General features: G+C 46.0%; 1 protein-coding gene across 1 annotated transcript in view; it reads right to left on the bottom strand.

Annotated features, from left to right (window-relative positions):
- Nucleotides 1–22,180, bottom strand: part of gask1b (golgi associated kinase 1B) — a 39,681-nt gene that overhangs the window by 5,536 nt on the left and 11,965 nt on the right. The window contains exons 2-3 of the mRNA XM_056288839.1: nt 15,086–15,303; nt 6,977–7,203 (exon numbers count right to left, since the gene is read on the bottom strand). Coding sequence (XP_056144814.1) covers nt 6,977–7,203; nt 15,086–15,303 — 445 coding nt within the window. The remainder of the gene's footprint in view (nt 1–6,976; nt 7,204–15,085; nt 15,304–22,180) is intronic.

Raw genomic sequence — 22,180 nt, 5'->3', positions numbered from 1 at the left:
AGTAAAAACTGTATCCTGTCTGGCCTCATCCATCCATAAGTAAAAACTGTATCCTGTCTGGCCTCATCCATCCATAAGTAAAAACTGTATCCTGTCTGGCCTCATCCATCCATAAGTAAAAACTGTATCCTGTCTGGCCTCATCCATCCATAAGTAAAAACTGTAACCTGTCTGGCCTCATCCATCCATAAGTAAAAACTGTATCCTGTCTGGCCTCATCCATCCATAGGTAAAAACTGTATCCTGTCTGGCCTCATCCATCCATAAGTAAAAACTGTATCCTGTCTGGCCTCATCCATCCATAGGTAAAAACTGTATCCTGTCAGGCCTCATCCATCCATAAGTAAAAACTGTATCCTGTCTTGCCTCATCCATCCATAAGTAAAAACTGTATCCTGTCAGGCCTCATCCATCCATAAGTAAAAACTGTATCCTGTCTGGCCTCATCCATCCATAGGTAAAAACTGTATCCTGTCTGGCCTCATCCATCCATAAGTAAAAACTGTATCCTGTCTGGCCTCATCCATCCATAAGTAAAAACTGTATCCTGTCAGGCCTCATCCATCCATAAGTAAAAACTGTATCCTGTCTGGCCTCATCCATCCATAAGTAAAAACTGTATCCTGTCTGGCCTCATCCATCCATAGGTAAAAACTGTATCCTGTCTGGCCTCATCCATCCATAAGTAAAAACTGTATCCTGTCTGGCCTCATCCATCCATAGGTAAAAACTGTATCCTGTCTGGCCTCATCCATCCATAGGTAAAAACTGTATCCTGTCTGGCCTCATCCATCCATAAGTAAAAACTGTATCCTGTCTGGCCTCATCCATCCATAGGTAAAAACTGTATCCTGTCTGGCCTCATCCATCCATAGGTAAAAACTGTATCCTGTCTGGCCTCATCCATCCATAAGTAAAAACTGTATCCTGTCAGGCCTCATCCATCCATAAGTAAAAACTGTATCCTGTCTGGCCTCATCCATCCATAGGTAAAAACTGTATCCTGTCTGGCCTCATCCATCCATAGGTAAAAACTGTATCCTGTCAGGCCTCATCCATCCATAAGTTAAAACTGTAACCTGTCTGGCCTCATCCATCCATAAGTTAAAACTGTATCCTGTCTGGCCTCATCCATCCATAAGTAAAAACTGTATCCTGTCAGGCCTCATCCATCCATAAGTAAAAACTGTATCCTGTCAGGCCTCATCCATCCATAAGTAAAAACTGTATCCTGTCTGGCCTCATCCATCCATAGGTAAAAACTGTATCCTGTCTGGCCTCATCCATCCATAAGTAAAAACTGTATCCTGTCTGGCCTCATCCATCCATAAGTAAAAACTGTATCCTGTCTGGCCTCATCCATCCATAAGTAAAAACTGTAACCTGTCTGGCCTCATCCATCCATAAGTAAAAATTGTATCCTGTCAGGCCTCATCCATCCATAAGTAAAAACTGTATCCTGTCTGGCCTCATCCATCCATAGGTAAAAACTGTATCCTGTCTGGCCTCATCCATCCATAAGTAAAAACTGTATCCTCTCTGGCCTCATCCATCCATAAGTAAAAACTGTATCCTGTCTGGCCTCATCCATCCATAAGTAAAAACTGTAACCTGTCTGGCCTCATCCATCCATAAGTAAAAACTGTATCCTGTCTGGCCTCATCCATCCATAAGTAAAAACTGTATCCTGTCTGGCCTCATCCATCCATAAGTAAAAACTGTATCCTGTCTGGCCTCATCCATCCATAAGTAAAAACTGTATCCTGTCAGGCCTCCTCCATCCATAGGTAAAAACTGTATCCTGTCTGGCCTCATCCATCCATAGGTAAAAACTGTATCCTGTCTGGCCTCATCCATCCATAAGTAAAAACTGTATCCTGTCTGGCCTCATCCATCCATAGGTAAAAACTGTATCCTGTCAGGCCTCATCCATCCATAAGTAAAAACTGTATCCTGTCTGGCCTCATCCATCCATAAGTAAAAACTGTATCCTGTCTGGCCTCATCCATCCATAGGTAAAAACTGTATCCTGTCTGGCCTCATCCATCCATAGGTAAAAACTGTATCCTGTCTGGCCTCATCCATCCATAGGTAAAAACTGTATCCTGTCTGGCCTCATCCATCCATAGGTAAAAACTGTATCCTGTCTGGCCTCATCCATCCATAAGTAAAAACTGTATCCTGTCTGGCCTCATCCATCCATAAGTAAAAACTGTATCCTGTCTGGCCTCATCCATCCATAAGTAAAAACTGTATCCTGTCAGGCCTCATCCATCCATAGGTAAAAACTGTATCCTGTCTGGCCTCATCCATCCATAAGTAAAAACTGTATCCTGTCTGGCCTTATCCATCCATAGGTAAAAACTGTAACCTGTCTGGCCTCATCCATCCATAGGTAAAAACTGTATCCTGTCTGGCCTCATCCATCCATAAGTAAAAACTGTATCCTGTCTGGCCTCATCCATCCATAGGTAAAAACTGTATCCTGTCTGGCCTCATCCATCCATAAGTAAAAACTGTATCCTGTCTGGCCTCATCCATCCATAAGTAAAAACTGTATCCTGTCTGGCCTCATCCATCCATAGGTAAAAACTGTATCCTGTCTGGCCTCATCCATCCATAGGTAAAAACTGTATCCTGTCTGGCCTCATCCATCCATAGGTAAAAACTGTATCCTGTCTGGCCTCATCCATCCATAAGTAAAAACTGTAACCTGTCTGGCCTCATCCATCCATAAGTAAAAACTGTATCCTGTCTGGCCTCATCCATCCATAGGTAAAAACTGTATCCTGTCAGGACTTGTTCACTTTAGTCAGTAGTCACAATATGGGAAAAACATTTAGACATTTTCAAAATGAGGAATAATAGATTTGTAGTGTTGTGTGTCTGTGTGGGGAACCGAGCAGGAAGTGATGTGTGTCTGTGTGGGGAACAGAGCAGGAAGTGGTGTGTGTCTGTGTGGGGAGCAGAGCAGGAAGTGATGTGTGTCTGTGTGGGGAACCGAGCAGGAAGTGTTGTGTGTCTGTGTGGGGAACAGAGCAGGAAGTGGTGTGTGTCTGTGTGGGGAACCGAGCAGGAAGTGTTGTGTGTCTGTGTAGGGAACAGAGCAGGAAGTGATGTGTGTCTGTGTGGGGAACCGAGCAGGAAGTGTTGTGTGTCTGTGTGGGGAACAGAGCAGGAAGTGGTGTGTGTCTGTGTGGGGAACAGAGCAGGAAGTGATGTGTGTCTGTGTGGGGAACAGAGCAGGAAGTGATGTGTGTCTGTGTGGGGAACCGAGCAGGAAGTGATGTGTGTCTGTGTGGGGAACCGAGCAGGAAGTGTTGTGTGTCTGTGTGGGGAACAGAGCAGGAAGTGGTGTGTGTCTGTGTGGGGAACAGAGCAGGAAGTGGTGTGTGTCTGTGTGGGGAACAGAGAAGGAAGTGGTGTGTGTCTGTGTGGGGAACAGAGCAGGAAGTGTTGTGTGTCTGTGTGGGGAACAGAGCAGGAAGTGGTGTGTGTCTGTGTGGGGAACAGAGAAGGAAGTGGTGTGTGTCTGTGTGGGGAACAGAGCAGGAAGTGATGTGTGTCTGTGTGGGGAACAGAGCAGGAAGTGTTGTGTGTCTGTGTGGGGAACAGAGCAGGAAGTGTTGTGTGTCTGTGTGGGGAACAGAGCAGGAAGTGATGTGTGTCTGTTTGGGGAACAGAGCAGGAAGTGTTGTGTGTCTGTGTGGGGAACAGAGCAGGAAGTGGTGTGTGTCTGTGTGGGGAACAGAGCAGGAAGTGGTGTGTGTCTGTGTGGGGAACAGAGCAGGAAGTGGTGTGTGTCTGTGTGGGGAACAGAGCAGGAAGTGATGTGTGTCTGTGTGGGGAACAGAGCAGGAAGTGGTGTGTGTCTGTGTGGGGAACAGAGCAGGAAGTGGTGTGTGTCTGTGTGGGGAACAGAGCAGGAAGTGTTGTGTGTCTGTGTGGGGAACAGAGCAGGAAGTGATGTGTGTCTGTGTGGGGAACAGAGCAGGAAGTGGTGTGTGTCTGTGTGGGGAACAGAGCAGGAAGTGGTGTGTGTCTGTGTGGGGAACAGAGAAGGAAGTGGTGTGTGTCTGTGTGGGGAACAGAGCAGGAAGTGTTGTGTGTCTGTGTGGGGAACAGAGCAGGAAGTGGTGTGTGTCTGTGTGGGGAACAGAGAAGGAAGTGGTGTGTGTCTGTGTGGGGAACAGAGCAGGAAGTGATGTGTGTCTGTGTGGGGAACAGAGCAGGAAGTGTTGTGTGTCTGTGTGGGGAACAGAGCAGGAAGTGTTGTGTGTCTGTGTGGGGAACAGAGCAGGAAGTGATGTGTGTCTGTTTGGGGAACAGAGCAGGAAGTGTTGTGTGTCTGTGTGGGGAACAGAGCAGGAAGTGGTGTGTGTCTGTGTGGGGAACAGAGCAGGAAGTGGTGTGTGTCTGTGTGGGGAACAGAGCAGGAAGTGGTGTGTGTCTGTGTGGGGAACAGAGCAGGAAGTGGTGTGTGTCTGTGTGGGGAACAGAGCAGGAAGTGGTGTGTGTCTGTGTGGGGAACAGAGCAGGAAGTGGTGTGTGTCTGTGTGGGGAACAGAGCAGGAAGTGTTGTGTGTCTGTGTGGGGAACAGAGCAGGAAGTGATGTGTGTCTGTGTGGGGAACAGAGCAGGAAGTGTTGTGTGTCTGTGTGGGGAACAGAGCAGGAAGTGGTGTGTGTCTGTGTGGGGAACAGAGCAGGAAGTGGTGTGTGTCTGTGTGGGGAACAGAGCAGGAAGTGGTGTGTGTCTGTGTGGGGAACAGAGCAGGAAGTGGTGTGTGTCTGTGTGGGGAACAGAGCAGGAAGTGATGTGTGTCTGTGTGGGGAACAGAGCAGGAAGTGTTGTGTGTCTGTGTGGGGAACAGAGCAGGAAGTGATGTGTGTCTGTGTGGGGAACAGAGCAGGAAGTGATGTGTGTCTGTGTGGGGAACAGAGCAAGAAGTGGTGTGTGTCTGTGTGGGGAACAGAGCAGGAAGTGGTGTGTGTCTGTGTGGGGAACAGAGCAGGAAGTGATGTGTGTCTGTGTGGGGAACAGAGCAGGAAGTGATGTGTGTCTGTGTGGGGAACAGAGCAGGAAGTGTTGTGTGTCTGTGTGGGGAACAGAGCAGGAAGTGTTGTGTGTCTGTGTGGGGAACAGAGCAGGAAGTTGGTCATTTCCTGACGTGTGTCAGGTTCTGGCATTTAGGATGACATGTACTTTACCCCCCCCCCCCCGGGGTGACGTGTGCTTTATCCCCTGGGGGTGACGTGTACATTATCCACCCCTGTATTCACCCCCGTAGGGGTGTTATTTACCTTTTCCACCCTCCTGTAGTGCAGCAGCAGCACCCAGGTGCCAGCTCCACCTCTTCTTTCCAGTGCCTTGCTCAGGGGCACAGGCAGGAGTATTAACCCTAACATACATGTCTTTTTAATGGTGGGGGAAACCCACGCAGACATGGGGGGAACGTGCAAACTCCACACAGAAAGGACCTGGGACGGCCTGGGGTTCGAACCCAGAGGAACAGTGCTGACCACTGGGCCACCACACCGCCACATTCACCGTTGTAGTAATAGTTGATGAAGATGAAGATGTCCTCACATCTGCCACATTCACTGTTGGAGTAATAGTTGATGAAGATGAAGATGTCCTCACATCCGTCACATTCACCGTTGTAGTAATAGTTGATGAAGATGAAGATGTCCTCACATCTGCCACATTCACTGTTGGAGTAATAGTTGATGAAGATGTCCTCACATCCGTCACATTCACCGTTGTAGTAATAGTTGATGAAGATGAAGATGTCCTCACATCTGCCACATTCACTGTTGGAGTAATAGTTGATGAAGATGAAGATGTCCTCACATCCGTCACATTCACCGTTGTAGTAATAGTTGATGAAGATGAAGATGTCCTCACATCTGCCACATTCACTGTTGGAGTAATAGTTGATGAAGATGAAGATGTCCTCACATCCGCCACATTCACCGTTGTAGTAATAGTTGATGAAGATGAAGATGTCCTCACATCCGTCACATTCACTGTTGTAGTCATAGTTGATGAAGATGTCCTCACATCCACCACATTCACTGTTGTAGTAATATTTGATGAAGATTAAGATGTGCTCACATCCGCCACATTCACCATTTTGGTAATAGTTGATGAAGACGAAGATGTCATGACATCCGCCACATTCACCGTTGTGGTAATACTTGATGAAGATAAAGATGTCCTCACATCCGTCACATTCACTGTTGTAGTCATAGTTGATGAAGATGTCCTCACATCCACCACATTCACTGTTGTAGTAATATTTGATGAAGATTAAGATGTCCTCACATCCGCCACATTCACCATTTTGGTAATAGTCGATGAAGACGAAGATGTCATGACATCCGCCACATTCACCGTTGTGGTAATACTTGATGAAGATGTCCTCACATCCGCCACATTCACCGTTGTAGTAATAGTTGATGAAGATGAAGGTGTCCTCACAGCCGCACAACTTCAGTACATGACGTGCTCTGAGAGAACACGTGGTCTCAGGGTTGATCACTGGTCATGTGATCAGCCTGACTCTAACAACCAACCAGCCTTCAGCGAGGAAGAGCCATCTCCCCCTGCCCATCGGCCGTAGTGGTGGACGGGCAGGGGGAGACAGCTAGCTGCCAAAGCAAACTGCCCTCCTTCGCTGCACGGCAGCTTGTCAACTCGAGGCTGGGTGGTGTGTTTTAGCTTCGATGTGTAAGTATTTATTTGTGTATTTGTGTTTTCTTGACCCTTGGTTTTGGGTGGGGGGTGGGGGGCAGGAGGTTTATTTTAGATGTGAGTATCTCATTTTCTTAAAGGTACATCTTAATGTGTACACCTCATAAATGTCTGTTCTGCACAGTAGTAATAAAAGAGGATGAGGATGAATCAAAAAATCATTTTTTTAAAATCATTTGGGTCACTTTGTTATCAATCAGTTTCTCGTTCACCAACTCACTCCTTGATTCCGTCCAGGAGCCGGAAGTCCAGGTTGTCCTGGCCCCGGTCGAAGAAGCCCGTGTTGTGGCTGAAGACCAGACGTTGAGGGTCGTGACCCCTGTGAATGATGTTTGCCAGCTGGATGTGGTCTCGGTCCGCACAGTCGCTGTGAAGGCCTCGTTCCATGCATGCGTCTTCCTGTCGAGGTTTGAACCCGCAGCAGCTCAGGTCCAGACGGTGGTAGATCTGTGAGCAGTGACAGAGAGCCAGGCAGAGGAACCGCCGTCAGAAGCAAGGCAACACTGCACTTTATTATTATTTGATCAAACTATTATTATTATTAATATTATTATTATTATTATTTGATCAAACCACCCCGTTATGTTGTATTATTATTATTTTATCAAACTGTTATTATTATTAATATTATTATTATTATCATCCTTATTATTATTATTATTTGATCAAACCAGCCCGTTTTGTATTATTATTATTATTATTATTTGATCAAACCAGCCCGTTATGTTTTATTATTATTATTATTATTATTTTATCAAACTATTATTATTATTAATATTATTATCATTATTATTATCATTATTATTATTATTATTTGATCAAACCAGCCCGTTTTGTTATTATTATTATTATTATTATTATTTGATCAACCCAGCCACTGAGGATGCACAAGCCACTGCATCCTTAGTGCCAGTCCCAAGCCCGGACAAATGGGGAGGGGTGCGTCAGGAAGGGCATCCGGCGTAAAATCTTTGCCAAATCAAATATGCGGATCATAAATAAGACTTACATACCGGATCGACCGAGGCCCGGGCTACCAACGACCGGTACTGTTAACCAGCAGGGTGTCGGTGGAAACTATGCTACTGTTGGGCGAAGGAGAAGGAGTGGGGGAAGGCATGTCCAGAGGCAGCAGGAGAGGAGGAAGGGTAGGAGTGTGGAGGTGAGAGTTGGAACTTTGAATGTTGGCACTATGACTGGTAAAGGGAGAGAGCTGGCTGACATGATGGAAAGAAGAAAGGTAGGTATACTGTGTGTGCAAGAGACCAGGTGAAGGGGAGTAAGGCCAGGAGTATCGGAGGTGGGTTCAAACTCTTCTACCATGGTGTGTATGGGAGGAGTAATGGGGTAGGGGTAATTCTGAAGGAAGAGTATGTCAAGAGCGTGCTGGAGGTGAAGAGAGTGTCAGACAGAGTGATGAGTATGAAGCTGGAAATTGAAGGTGTACTGCTGAATGTTATCAGCACATATGCCCCACAAGTTGGGTGTGAGATGGAGGAGAAAGAAGAATTCTGGAGTGAGTTGGACGACGTGGTGGAGAGGGTACCCAAGGAGGAGAGAGTGGTGATTGGAGCGGACTTCAATGGACATGTTGGTGAAGGGAACAGAGGTGATGAGGAGGTGATGGGTAGGTATGGAGTCAAGAAGAGAAATGTGGAAGGACAGATGGTGGTGGATTTTGTGAAAAGGATGGAAATGGCTGTGGTGAATACATATTTCAAGAAGAGGGAGGAACACAGGGTGACGTACAAGAGTGGAGGAAAGTGCACACAGGTGGACTATATCTTATGTAGAAGGCGCCATGTAAAAGGGATTGGAGACTGCAAGGTGGTGACAGGGGAGAACGTAGCTAGGCAGCATCGGATGGTGGTCTGTAGGATGACTTTGGAGACCAGGAAGAGGAAGCGAGTGAAGACACAGCCGAAGATCAAATGGTGGAAGTTGAAGAAGGAAGACTGTTGTGTGGAGTTCAGGCAGGAGGTAAGACAGGCACTGGGTGGTAGTGAAGAGTTGCCAGATGGCTGGACAACCACTGCAGAAATAGTGAGGGAGACAGCTAGGAAGGTACTTGGTGTGTCATCAGGACAGAGGAAGGAAGACAAGGAGACTTGGTGGTGGAATGAGGAAGTACAGCAAATTATACAGAGGAAAAGGTTGGCAAAGAAGAAGTGGGATAGTCAGAGAGATGAAGAAAGTAGACAGGAGTACAAGGAGATGCAGCGTAAAGCAAAGAGAGAGGTGTTGAGGGCAAAGGAAAAGGCGTATGGTGAGTTGTATGACAGATTAGACACTAAGGAAGGAGAAAAGGACTTGTACCGATTGGCTAGACAGAGGGACTGAGCTGCAAAGGATGTGCAGCAAGTTAGGACGATCAAGGATAGAGATGGAAATGTGCTGACAAGTGAGGAGAGTGTGCTAAGAAGGTGGAAGGAGTACTTTGAGGGGGTGATGAATGAAGAAAATGAGAGAGAGAGAAGGTTGGATGGTGTGAGGATAGTGAATCAGGAAGTTCAGCGGATTAGCAAGGAGGAAGTGAGGGCAGCTATGAAGAGGATGAAGAGTGGAAAGGCAGTTGGTCCGGATGACATACCTGTGGAGGTATGGAGATGTTTAGGAGAGATGGCAGTGGAGTTTTTAACTAGATTGTTTAACACAATCCTGGAAAGTGAGAGGATGTCTGAGGAGTGGAGAAGAAGCATACTGGTACTGATTTTCAAGAACAAGGGTGATGTGCAGAACTGTAACAACTACAGAGGTATAAAGTTGATCAGCCACAGCATGAAGATTTGGGAAAGAGTAATAGAAGCTAGGTTAAGAGGAGAGGTGGTGATCAGCAGCAGCAGTGTGGTTTCATGCCATGAAAGAGCACCACAGATGTGATGTTTGCTTTGAGAATGTTGATGGAGAAGTATAGAGGAGGCCAGAAGGAGTTACATTGTGTCTTTGTAGATTTAGAGAAAGCATATGACAGGGTGCCGAGAGAGGAGGTGTGGTATTGTATGAGGAAGTCAGGAGTTGCAGAGAAGTATGTAGGAGTGGTGCAGGATATGTATGAGGGAGGTGTAACAGTGGTGAGGTGTGTGGTAGGAATGACAGATGGGTTCAAGGTGGAGGTGGGATTACATCAAGGATCGGCTCTGAGCCCTTTCTTGTTTGCAATGGTGATGGACAGGTTGACGGACAAGATCAGGCAGGAGTCTCCATGGACGATGATGTTCGCGGATGACATCATGACCTGTAGTGAGAGTAGGGTACAGGTGGAGGAGAGCCTGGAGAGGTGGAGGTATGCACTGGAGAGAAGAGGAATGAAAGTCAGTAGGAGCAAGACGGAATACCTATGAGTGAATGAGAGGGAGGACAGTGGAATGGTGAGGATGCAAGGAGTGGAGGTGATGAAGGCATAAGAGTTTAAATACTTGGGGTCAACTGTCCAAAGTAACGGGGAGTGCAGTAGAGAGGTGAAGAAGAGAGTGCAGGCAGGGTGGAGTGGGTGGAGAAGAGTGTCAGGAGTGATGTGTGACAGAAGGGTACCAGCAAGAGTTAAAGGGAAGGTTTACAAGATGGTAGTGAGACCAGCTATGTTATATGGTTTGGAGACAGTGGCACTGATGAAAAGACAGGAGGAGGAGCTGGAGGTGTCAGAGATGAAGATGATAAGATTTTCACTGGGAGTGATGAAGAAGGACAGGATTAGGAAGGAGTATATTAGAGGGACAGCTCAGGTTGGACAGTTTGGAGACAAAGCAAGAGAGACAAGATGGAGATGGTTTGGACATGTGTGGAGGAGAGATGCTGGGTATACTGGGAGAAGGATGCTGAATATGGAGCTGCCAGGGAAGAGGAGAAGAGGAAGGCCAAAGAGGAGGTTTATGGATGTGGTGAGGGAGGACATGCAGGTGGCTGGTGTGACAGAGGAAGATGCAGAGGACAGGAAGAAATGGAAACGGATGATCCGCTGTGGCGCCCCCTAACGGGAGCAGCCGAAAGTAGTAGTAGTAGATTATTATTATTTGATCAAACCAGTTGGTTTTGTTTTATTGTTATTATTATTATTATTATTATTATTATTATTATTTTATCAAACTATTATTATGATTATTATTGTTATTATTATTATTTGATCATACCAGCCCGTTTTGTGTTGGCATCGTTTAGTTTCTGTAACAAAACCAACGCGTACTTTTCTTTGACATGTTCTTTATCAACTTGTTGGGCTTTCTTTATCTCATGTGTAGTTTTACTTTACTCTTGTCTCCAACTTCAGTACAATATCCTCCAACAACACTTTAATATATTTAAATACTTTTAATGGCTTAAATACTTTTAATAGTATAAACACTTTCGATAGTATAAATACTTTTAATATTATAAATACTTTCAACAGTATAAATATTTTTAATGATATAAATATTTTTAAGAGTATAAATACTTTAGATAGTATAAATACTTTTAATAGTATAAACACTTTCAATAGTATAGATACTTTTAATAGTATAAATACTTTTAATAGTAAAAACACTTTTAATAGTAGAAATACGTTTAATAGTATAAACACTTTTAATAGTATAAATACTTTTAATAGTATAAATACTTTTAATAGTATAAAAATGCTGAAACCTTGATGTGTGGATGCTGCTCAGTAACGCCGCTAAGAAAATCACACAAGGTTGAATCATGAGTTCATCTGGACTCAACGTTTACAGACATCCACCTTTCATCATCATGTAAGAGACCTCTTCAGTCCCACCTGACTGCAGGTACCCCCACCCTTATAAACAATACAGTGACTGCAGGTGTCCCCACCCTTATAAACAATACAGTGACTGCAGGTGTCTCCACCCTTATAAACAATACAGTGACTGCAGGTACCCCCACCCTAATAAACAATACAGTAACTACAGGTACCCCCACCCTTATAAACAATACAGTGACTGCAGGTGTCCCCACCCTCATAAACAATACAGTGACTGCAGGTGTCCCCACCCTTATAAACAATACAGTGACTGCAGGTGTCTCCACCCTTATAAACAATACAGTGACTGCAGGTGTCTCCACCCTTATAAACAATACAGTGACTGCAGGTGTCCCCACCCTAATAAACAATACAGTAACTACAGGTACCCCCACCCTTATAAACAATACAGTAACTACAGGTACCCCCACCCTTATAAACAATACAGTGACTGCAGGTGTCCCCACCCTTATAAACAATACAGTGATTGCAGGTGTCTCCACCCTTATAAACAATACAGTGACTGCAGGTACCCCCACCCTAATAAACAATACAGTAACTACAGGTACCCCCACCCTTATAAACAATACAGTGACTGCAGGTGTCCCCACCCTCATAAACAATACAGTGACTGCAGGTGTCCCCACCCTTATAAACAATACAGTGACTGCAGGTGTCTCCACCCTTATAAACAATACAGTGACTGCAGGTGTCCCCACCCTTATAAACAATACCGTGACTGCAGGTGTCTCCACCCTTATAAACAATACAGTGACTGCAGGTGTCTCCACCCTTATAAACAATACAGTGACTGCAGGTGTCCCACCCTTATAAACAATACAGTGACTGCAGGTGTCCCCACCCTTATAAACAATACCGTGACTGCAGGTGTCCCCACCCTTATAAACAATACAGTGACTGCAGGTGTCCCCACCCTTATAAACAATACCGTGACTGCAGGTACCCCACCCTTATAAACAATACAGTGACTGCAGGTGTCCCACCCTTATAAACAATACAGTGACTGCAGGTGTCCCTACCCTTATAAACAATACAGTGACTGCAGGTACCCCCACCCTTATAAACAATACAGTGACTGCAGGTGTCCCCACCCTTATAAACAATACAGTGACGGCAGGTGTCCCCACCCTTATAAACAATACAGTTGCATAACCACCCAAACCAACGACCACTTTCATATGCAAATGTGGGTGTGACCATTAACTAGAGTTACAATGGTCATGTGTACTATTCACAGAAGGTTGGGGAATATTTGCAATCACAAGATTGTAAGATGGTGACGTCTGTACTCTTACACCCCCTCCCCCCTTCAGTTCAGGGATGTTCGTTCCCTCTTCACATAGATGGCCTCTTTGACTCCCCGTTCAAACCAGCGTTCCTCCCTATTAAGGATGTGCACATCCTCATCCCTGATAGAGTCGCCACTGGCCTGTAGGTGGTGTAGACTGTGGAGTGCTGGTCTGTAGATGGTGTAGACTGTGGAGTCCTGGTCTGTAGATGGTGTAGTCTGTGGAGTCCTGGTCTGTAGATGGTGTAGATTGTGGAGTCCTGGCCTGTAGATGATGTAGACTGTGGAGTGCTGGTCTGTAGATGGTGTAGACTGTGGAGTCCTGGTCTGTAGATGGTGTAGACTGTGGAGTCCTGGTCTGTAGATGGTGTAGACTGTGGAGTCCTGGTCTGTAGATGATGTAGATTGTGGAGTGCTGGTCTGTAGATGGTGTAGATTGTGGAGTCCTGGCCTGTAGATGATGTAGACTGTGGAGTGCTGGTCTGTAGATGGTGTAGAATGTGGAGTCCTGGTCTGTAGATGGTGTAGTCTGTGGAGTCCTGGTCTGTAGATGGTGTAGTCTGTGGAATCCTGGTCTGTAGATGGTGTAGACTGTGGAGTCCTGGTCTGTAGATGGTGTAGTCTGTGGAGTCCTGGTCTGTAGATGGTGTAGTCTGTGGAGTCCTGGTCTGTAGATGGTGTAGACTGTGGCGTGCTGTTCTGTAGATGGTGTAGACTGTGGAGTCCTGGTCTGTAGATGGTGTAGACTGTGGAGTCCTGGTCTGTAGATGGTGTAGACTGTGGAGTCCTGGCCTGTAGATGGTGTAGACTGTGGAATCCTGGTCTTTAGATGGTGTAGACTGTGGATTCCTGGCCTATAGATGGTGTAGACTGTGGAGTCCTGGTCTTTAGATGGTGTAGACTGTGGATTCCTGGCCTATAGATGGTGTAGACTGTGGAGTCCTGGTCTGTAGATGGTGTAGACTGTGGCGTGCTGGTCTGTAGATGGTGTAGACTGTGGAGTCCTGTTCTGTAGATGGTGTAGTCTGTGGAGTCCTGGTCTGTAGATGGTGTAGACTGTGGAGTCCTGGTCTGTAGATGGTGTAGACTGTGGCGTGCTGGTCTGTAGATGGTGTAGTCTGTGGAATCCTGGTCTGTAGATGGTGTAGACTGTGGAGTCCTGGCCTGTAGATGGTGTAGTCTGTGGATTCCTGGTCTGTAGATGGTGTAGTCTGTGGAGTCCTGGTCTGTAGATGGTGTAGTCTGTGGAGTCCTGGTCTGTAGATGGTGTAGACTGTGGAGTCCTGGTCTGTAGATGGTGTAGTCTGTGGAATCCTGGTCTGTAGATGGTGTAGACTGTGGAATCCTGGTCTGTAGATGGTGTAGTCTGTGGAATCCTGGCCTATAGATGGTGTAGACTGTGGAGTCCTGGCCTGTAGATGGTGTAGACTGTGGAGTCCTGGCCTGTAGATGGTGTAGACTGTGGATTCCTGATCTGTAGATGGTGTAGACTGTGGCGTGCTGGTCTGTAGATGGTGTAGTCTGTGGAGTCCTGGTCTGTAGATGGTGTAGACTGTGGAGTCCTGGCCTGTAGATGGTGTAGACTGTGGATTCCTGATCTGTAGATGGTGTAGTCTGTGGAGTCCTGGTCTGTAGATGGTGTAGACTGTGGAGTCCTGGCCTGTAGATGGTGTAGACTGTGGATTCCTGATCTGTAGATGGTGTAGTCTGTGGAGTCCTGGTCTATAGATGGTGTAGTCTGTGGAGTCCTGGTCTGTAGATGGTGTAGACTGTGGAGTCCTGGTCTGACGTGGTAGCTCTCCTGTGTTGTGCCATCCTCTTGGCCAGTGTCTGTTTAGTTTCCCCTGTTTGGTTGGTTGTGTCCAGATGAACTGATTCACCTTTATGTGATATTAAAACCTTGATCCTCTGTGATCTGAAAGTCAATACTGGGGAGACTTTTCAAGACACCCTGTTCTCACCTTAACATTTCATCTAATTTGGACCCAAAAATCCCAACAATTGCTCTGGAAATGTGTGTCTATTGTTATGTTGCTCAGATACACCCACTGTTTCAGCAAATCGCTACTGGTTTGGAAATAATCAATAACTGTTAGAAGAAACATTTTTTTGGACTAAGGATATAATAATGATGACGACATATTTTACAAATAATGAAATGGATTATCTGCAAGGCGTCAATAGTACTTGGGTCATGAACCTCTCAATATTTAAGAGAATATGTACGTTTAACTGTTTTCAATGCAAATTCTATGATTTGTAAATGATTCCACCGTGTTCTCTTTAACCTGAAGCAGGAAGTCAAACAGTGCAAGCTTGCTCCATTCGTAGTGATGAATGGTGGAGCAGCCAGATTCGGGCTTGGGGATGGTGTTTTTATACCAGCACCTCTGAGTGAGAGATTTCTGGTAGTCCCCCCATGTTAACCTCACAATGGACCGCCCCGCCACACGGCCTTGTGGGTAGACGGATGCATCCCAAGACACCACTGGACAGGGCCGACCATCTAATGAGAAGAAGAGAAGATATAAGGTTATAGGATTCAGTCCTGAATCTGCTGGTTTTACTGGACCAGTGTGTGTCCTATGTAGGTGGTGGTGAGGTGAATCTCCTGGTTTTACTGCTCCAGTGTGTGTCCTATGTAGGTGGTGGTGAGGTGGGTGGTGTCTGAGCTCCATCCCAAATGAATGAGAGTCAGCAGGGCTGCTGTGTCAGAAACAAACCAGAGAACCTGGTAGAACGGGAGTTTTACTCATTGATGTTACTGTACTGTGTTGGTGAAGGTCTTCTACCAGCTTGTTCTGTCGTATCTGCTGGTTAGACAAAACACCTTCACTTCTTCTTCTAACTCAACACCACCTGCCTTCTTCTTCCTCATCTGGCTGCCAGGATGAAGATGGAAACACTATGCACCCTGTCATGTTTCCGAGCCAAGTCCTACCAGACGCTACCATCACGTCACACACTGCTGCAGTCTGCAGGGTGCTGATGGATCACATGTTGTCTTAATATGACGGCAGCGGAACGAAACAAAACAAATGAAAATGGTTTGCGTGTTGAAGCTTTAAATTCATAAGAGTTGAATGACTTTTTATTCTTAGCGTGTTTAATCTGTGTCGTGATGTGGGCTGGTTGTGTGTGTCGTGTTTTCCGTAATGGAGCATCTTTTTTTGGGGGGGGGGGGGGATTGTACCTGTCCAATTACCTCACTCTTCCGAGCCGTCCCGGTCTCTGCTCCACCCCCTCTGCTGATCCGGGGAGGGCTGCAGACTCCCACATACCTCCTCCCATACATGTGGAGTCACCAGCCGCTTCTTTTTACCTGACAGTGAGGAGTTTCACCAGGGGGACGTAACACGGGAGAGGATCACGTTATTCCCCCCAGTTCCCCCTCCCCCCAAACAGGCACCCCGACCGACCAGAGGAGGCGCTATTGCAACGACCATGACACATACCCACATCCGGCTTCCCAGCCACAGACACGGCCAGTTGTGTCTGTAGAGACGCCCAACCAAGCTGGAGGTAATATAGGGATTCGAACCGGCGATCCCCGTGTTGGTTGGCCACAGCATGAAGATATGGGAAAGAGTAATAGAAGCTAGGTTAAGAGGAGGAGAGGTGATGATCAGCCACAGCATGAAGATATAGGAAAGAGTGATAGAAGCTAGGTTAAGAGGGGGAGAGGTGATGATCAGCCACAGCATGAAGATATAGGAAAGAGTAATAGAAGCTAGGTTAAGAGGAGGAGAGGTGGTGATCAGCCACAGCATGAAGATATGGGAAAGAGTAATAGAAGCTAGGTTAAGAGGAGAGGTGATGATCAGCCACAGCATGAAGATATGGGAAAGAGTAATAGAAGCTAGGTTAAGAGGAGAGGTGATGATCAGCCACAGCATGAAGATATGGGAAAGAGTAATAGAAGCTAGGTTAAGAGGAGGAGAGGTGGTGATCAGCAGCAGCAGTATGGTTTCATGCCATGAAAGAGCACCACAGATGTGATGTTTGCTTTGAGAATGTTGATGGAGAAGTGTGGAGAAGGTCAGAAGGAGTTACATTGTGTCTTTGTAGATTTAGAGAAAGCATACGACAGGGTGCTGAGAGAGGAGGTGTGGTATTGTATGAGGAAGTCAGGAGTTGCAGAGAAGTATGTAGGAGTGGTGCAGGATATGTATGAGGGAGGTGTAACAGTGGTGAGGTGTGTGGTTGGAATGACAGATGGGTTCAAGGTGGAGGTGGGATGACATCAAGGATCGGCTCTGAGCCCTTTCTTGTTTCCAATGGTGATGGACAGGTTGACATTGACATTGTGGATGACATTGTGATCTGCAGTGAGAGTAGGGTGCAGGTGGAGGAGAGCCTGGAGAGGTGGAGGTATGCACTGGAGAGAAGAGGAATGAAAGCCAGTAGGAGCAAGACGGAATACCTATGTGTGAGTGAGAGGGAGGACAGTGGAATGGTGAGGATACAAGGAGAAGAGGTGACGAAGGAATATGAGTTTAAATACTTGGGGTCAACTGTCCAAAGTAACGGGGAGTGCAGAAGAGAGGTGAAGAAGAGAGTGCAGGCAGGGTGGAGTGGGTGGAGAAGAGTGTCAGGAGTGATGTGTGACAGAAGGGTACCAGCAAGAGTTAAAGGGAAGGTTTACAAGATGGTAGTGAGACCAGCTATGTTGTATGGTTTGGAGACAGTGGCACTGATGAAAAGACAGGAGGAGGAGCTGGAGGTGGCAGAGATGAAGATGATAAGATTTTCACTGGGCGTAACGAAGAAGGACAGGATTAGGAACGAGTATATTAGAGGGACAGCTCAGGTTGAACGGTTAGGAGACAAAGCAAGAGAGGCAAGATGGAGATGGTTTGGACATGTGTGGAGGAGAGATGCTGGGTATACTGGGAGAAGGATGCTGAATATGGAGCTGCCAGGGAAGAGGAGAAGAGGAAGGCCAAAGAGGAGGTTTATGGATGTGGTGAGGGAGGACATGCAGGTGGCTGGTGTGACAGAAGAAGTTGCAGAGGACAGGAAGAGATGGAAACGGATGATCCGCTGTGGCGCCCCCTAACGGGAGCAGCAGAAAGTAGTAGTAGTAGTAGTAGTAGTAGTAGTAGTAGTAGTAGAAGTAGCAGGAGTAGTAGTAGGAGTAGTAGATATTATACGTATATATTATATTATGCCCATCCAGATGTAATATGTATAAGTGATAAGTGGTATGTGTGAAGGTTCAGATGGTTCACTTGATTACTGTAATGTTGTGTTCTCAGGTCTGCCACATTCTAGTACTAAAAGTCTTCAGATGGTTCAGAATGCTGCTGCTAGAATCCTAACTAAAACTAGGAAATTTGATCATATTACACCAATTCTTGCCTCACTTCATTGGCTTCCTATCCATGTCAGATCAGACTTCAAGGTGCTTCTGCTGACTTATAAAATCCTAAATGGGCTTACCCCATCTCACCTGTTTTTCGCATGACTTGTGGGCCTGTGCGTTCACTGATTGTAGTGAGGGAATGTGGTGTGCAATGCATCATGGAATGCTTCATTTGTATATTTGTTGTTCTGTTCTTTCACTTATATGGATGTTTGCCCTTCACCTGGTCCTCGTGTGAGTCTGCATGCAGGGCCACATGAGGGTGGCAGTGTGCATCACTTGCCCATGTACTGATCTGTCTGTTGTCTCTGACAGGTGATGATTGCTGCTTGTCTGTGAGTTTGTGTAGGTCTGGGTGGACTGTGGGAGCTGAACTGCCCTTCTGGGATAAATGAAGTTGTCTGAATCTGAATCTGATCTCCTTAAACATATTTCCTGAAGTAGAACAATAAAGAATATACAGACGTGCTGGAATGTGTTGGTACCTTACAGCTCATTGAAATTATGCTTTGTTCCTTCTGAAAAGTGACAAAATGAAAATCTGTGTTGTCATGCATGCTTACATGTCTTGGGTATGCCACAGAGTAAAACGAGAAAGCTGTGAAAATAAATGAATTATTTACATTTACATTTATTGCTAACCCTTGGAAAAGATGTTGGGACATTTCAAACTAATTGGTTTCTTTGATTTGTATCACACATGTCTCCAATCTTGTAGTCAGTCATTCAGCCTGTGTAAATGGAGGAGAGGTGTCACTGTGTGCACCACATGGAACCTGGACCAGAGAAGCAGAGCAGAGAGCTGTCTGAAGAGGTCAGAAAGAAAATGATAGACAAGCATGGTCAAGGTAAAGGCTTGGTCCGCTGGACTACCATGGGGTCTAGAGCCTTCAGCCATTCTGCCCTCTGCCTATGGAATCTCTCCCACAAGACATTCACAACACTGACTCTCTTTCAGCCTTTACATCCCATCTAAAACGCAACTTTTCAAACTGGCATATTCAGTCTGATCCACGCTTCACTGAGCTTTGTGCAGATGGTGATTTTATACTTATCTGTTGTGTTAACTTTTTATTGTCTACCCTGCTTTGTTTTGATTTTACACTGTCTGATACAGTGCTGCTGGTTTTTTACTGTGTTCTGTAAGTTGTACTTGAGTGCTCTGAAAGGCGCCCACAAATAAAATGTATTATTATTATTATTATTATTATTATTATTATTACAGGACCATCTCCGAGCAGCTTGACAGCTGCAAATATTATTAAGTCGTTTAAAGTCCATAGAACTGTAGCTGACCTCCCTGGGTGGGGCCGCAAGAGGAAATCAACCCCAGATTGAATAGAAGGATAGTTCGAATGGTAGCAAAAGAACCAAGGATAAAAGCTGAACTCCAGGGTGAATGTACATCAGTTTCTAACTACTCCATCCATTGCTTTTTGAGCGAAAGTGGGCTCCATGGAAGCTGAGCCAGGAGGGCTCAACTTTTGAAAGTTGAGCCCTCCTGGCCTTTGTTTGCTCAAGAAGAGTAGGCCAGTTATCTGTTAACAGTTTGCTCAGGGAGAGTAGGCCAGATACCTGTTAACAGTTTGCTCAGGAAGAGTAGGCCAGATACCTGTTACAAGTTTGCTCAGGAAGAGTAGGCCAGATACCTGTTACCAGTTTGCTCAGGAAGAGTAGGCCAGATACCTGTTAACAGTTTGCTCAGGAAGAGTAGGCCAGATACCTGTTAACAGTTTGCTCAGGAAGAGTAGGCCAGATACATGTTACCAGTTTGCTCAAGAAGAGTAGGCCAGATACCTGTTACCAGTTTGCTCAGGAAGAGTAGGCGAGATACCTGTTACCAGTTTGCTCAGGAAGAGTAGGCCAGATACCTGTTACCAGTTTGCTCAGGAAGAGTAGGCCAGATACTTGTTAACAGTTTGCTCAAGAAGAGTAGGCCAGTTATCTGTTAACAGTTTGCTCAGGGAGAGTAGGCCAGATACCTGTTAACAGTTTGCTCAGGAAGAGTAGGCCAGATACCTCTTACAAGTTTGCTCAGGAAGAGTAGGCTAGATACCTGTTACCAGTTTGCTCAGGAAGAGTAGGCCAGATACCTGTTAACAGCTTGCTCAGGAAGAGTAGGCCAGATACCTGTTAACAGTTTGCTCAGGAAGAGTAGGCCAGATACATGTTACCAGTTTGCTCAAGAAGAGTAGGCCAGATTCATGTTACCAGTTTGCTCAGGAAGAGTAGGCGAGATACCTGTTACCAGTTTGCTCAGGAAGAGTAGGCCAGATACCTGTTACCAGTTTGCTCAGGAAGAGTAGGCCAGATACCTGTTACCAGTTTGCTCAGGAAGAGTAGGCCAGATACCTGTTAACAGTTTGCCGAGGAAGAGTAGGCCAGATACCTGTTACCAGTTCGCTCAGGAAGAGTAGGCCAGATACCTGTTTACCAGTTTGCTCAGGAAGAGTAGGCCAGATACCTGTTAACAGTTTGCTCAGGAAGAGTAGGCCAGATAGCTGTTAACAGTTTGCTCAGGAAGAGTAGGCCAGATAGCTGTTAACAGTTTACTCAGGAAGAGTAGGCCAGATACCTGTTAACAGTTTGCTCAAGAAGAGTAGGCCAGATACCTGTTAACAGTTTGCTCAGGAAGAGTAGACCAGATACCTGTTAACAGTTTGCCGAGGAAGAGTAGGCCAGATACTTGTTAACAATTTGCTCAAGAAGAGTAGGCCAGTTATCTGTTAACAGTTTGCTCAGGGAGGGTAGGCCAGATACCTGTTAACAGTTTGCTCAGGAAGAGTAGGCCAGATACCTGTTACAAGTTTGCTCAGGAAGAGTAGGCTAGATACCTGTTACCAGTTTGCTCAGGAAGAGTAGGCCAGATACCTGTTAACAGTTTGCTCAGGAAGAGTAGGCCAGATACCTGTTAACAGTTTGCTCAGGAAGAGTAGGCCAGATACATGTTACCAGTTTGCTCAAGAAGAGTAGGCCAGATACCTGTTACCAGTTTGCTCAGGGAGAGTAGGCCAGATACCTGTTAATAGTTTGCTCAGGAAGAGTAGGCCAGATACCTGTTAATAGTTTGCTCAGGAAGAGTAGGCCAGATACCTGTTACCAGTTTCCTCAGGAAGAGTAGGCCAGATACCTGTTACCAGTTTGCTCAGGAAGAGTAGGAAAGATACTTGTTAACAGTTTGCTCAGGAAGAGTAGGCCAGATACCTGTTAACAGTTTGCTCAGGGAGACTAGGCCAGATACCTGTTAACAGTTTGCTCAGGAAGAGTAGGCCAGATACCTGTTAACAGTTTACTCAGGAAGAGTAGGCCAGATACCTGTTAACAGTTTGCTCAGGAAGAGTAGGCCAGATACCTGTTAACAGTTTGCCGAGGAAGAGTAGGCCAGATACTTGTTAACAGTTTGCTCAAGAAGAGTAGGCCAGATATCTATTAACAGTTTGCTCAGGAAGAGTAGGCCAGATACCTGTTAACAGTTTGCCGAGGAAGAATAGGCCAGATACTTGTTAACAGTTTGCTCAAGAAGAGTAGGCCAGTTATCTGTTAACAGTTTGCTCAGGGAGAATAGGCCAGATACCTGTTAACAGTTTGCTCAGGAAGAGTAGGCCAGATACCTGTTACCAGTTTGCTCAGGAAGAGTAGGCGAGATACCTGTTACCACTTTGCTCAGGAAGAGTAGACGAGATACCTGTTACCACTTTGCTCAGGAAGAGTAGGCCAGATACCTGTTAACAGTTTGCTCAGGAAGAGTAGGCCAGATACCTGTTAACAGTTTGCTCAGGAAGAGTAGGCCAGATACCTGTTAACAGTTTGCTCAGGGAGAGTAGGCCAGATACCTGTTACCAGTTTGCTCAGGAAGAGTAGGCCAGATACCTGTTAACAGTTTGCTCAGGGAGAGTAGGCCAGATACCTGTTACCAGTTTGCTCAGGGAGAGTAGGCCAGATACTTGTTACCAGTTTGCTCAGGGAGAGTAGGCCAGATACCTGTTACCAGGTGCAGAAGTCTCCCTGAGAGCAACAG

Source organism: Lampris incognitus, chromosome 1 (genome assembly GCF_029633865.1).
Source record: "Lampris incognitus isolate fLamInc1 chromosome 1, fLamInc1.hap2, whole genome shotgun sequence".
In the NCBI taxonomy this organism is placed as follows: Eukaryota; Metazoa; Chordata; class Actinopteri; order Lampriformes; family Lampridae; genus Lampris; species Lampris incognitus.
The sequence above is the reverse complement of the archived record's forward strand: the minus strand, read 5'-3'. Positions and strand labels throughout refer to the sequence as shown.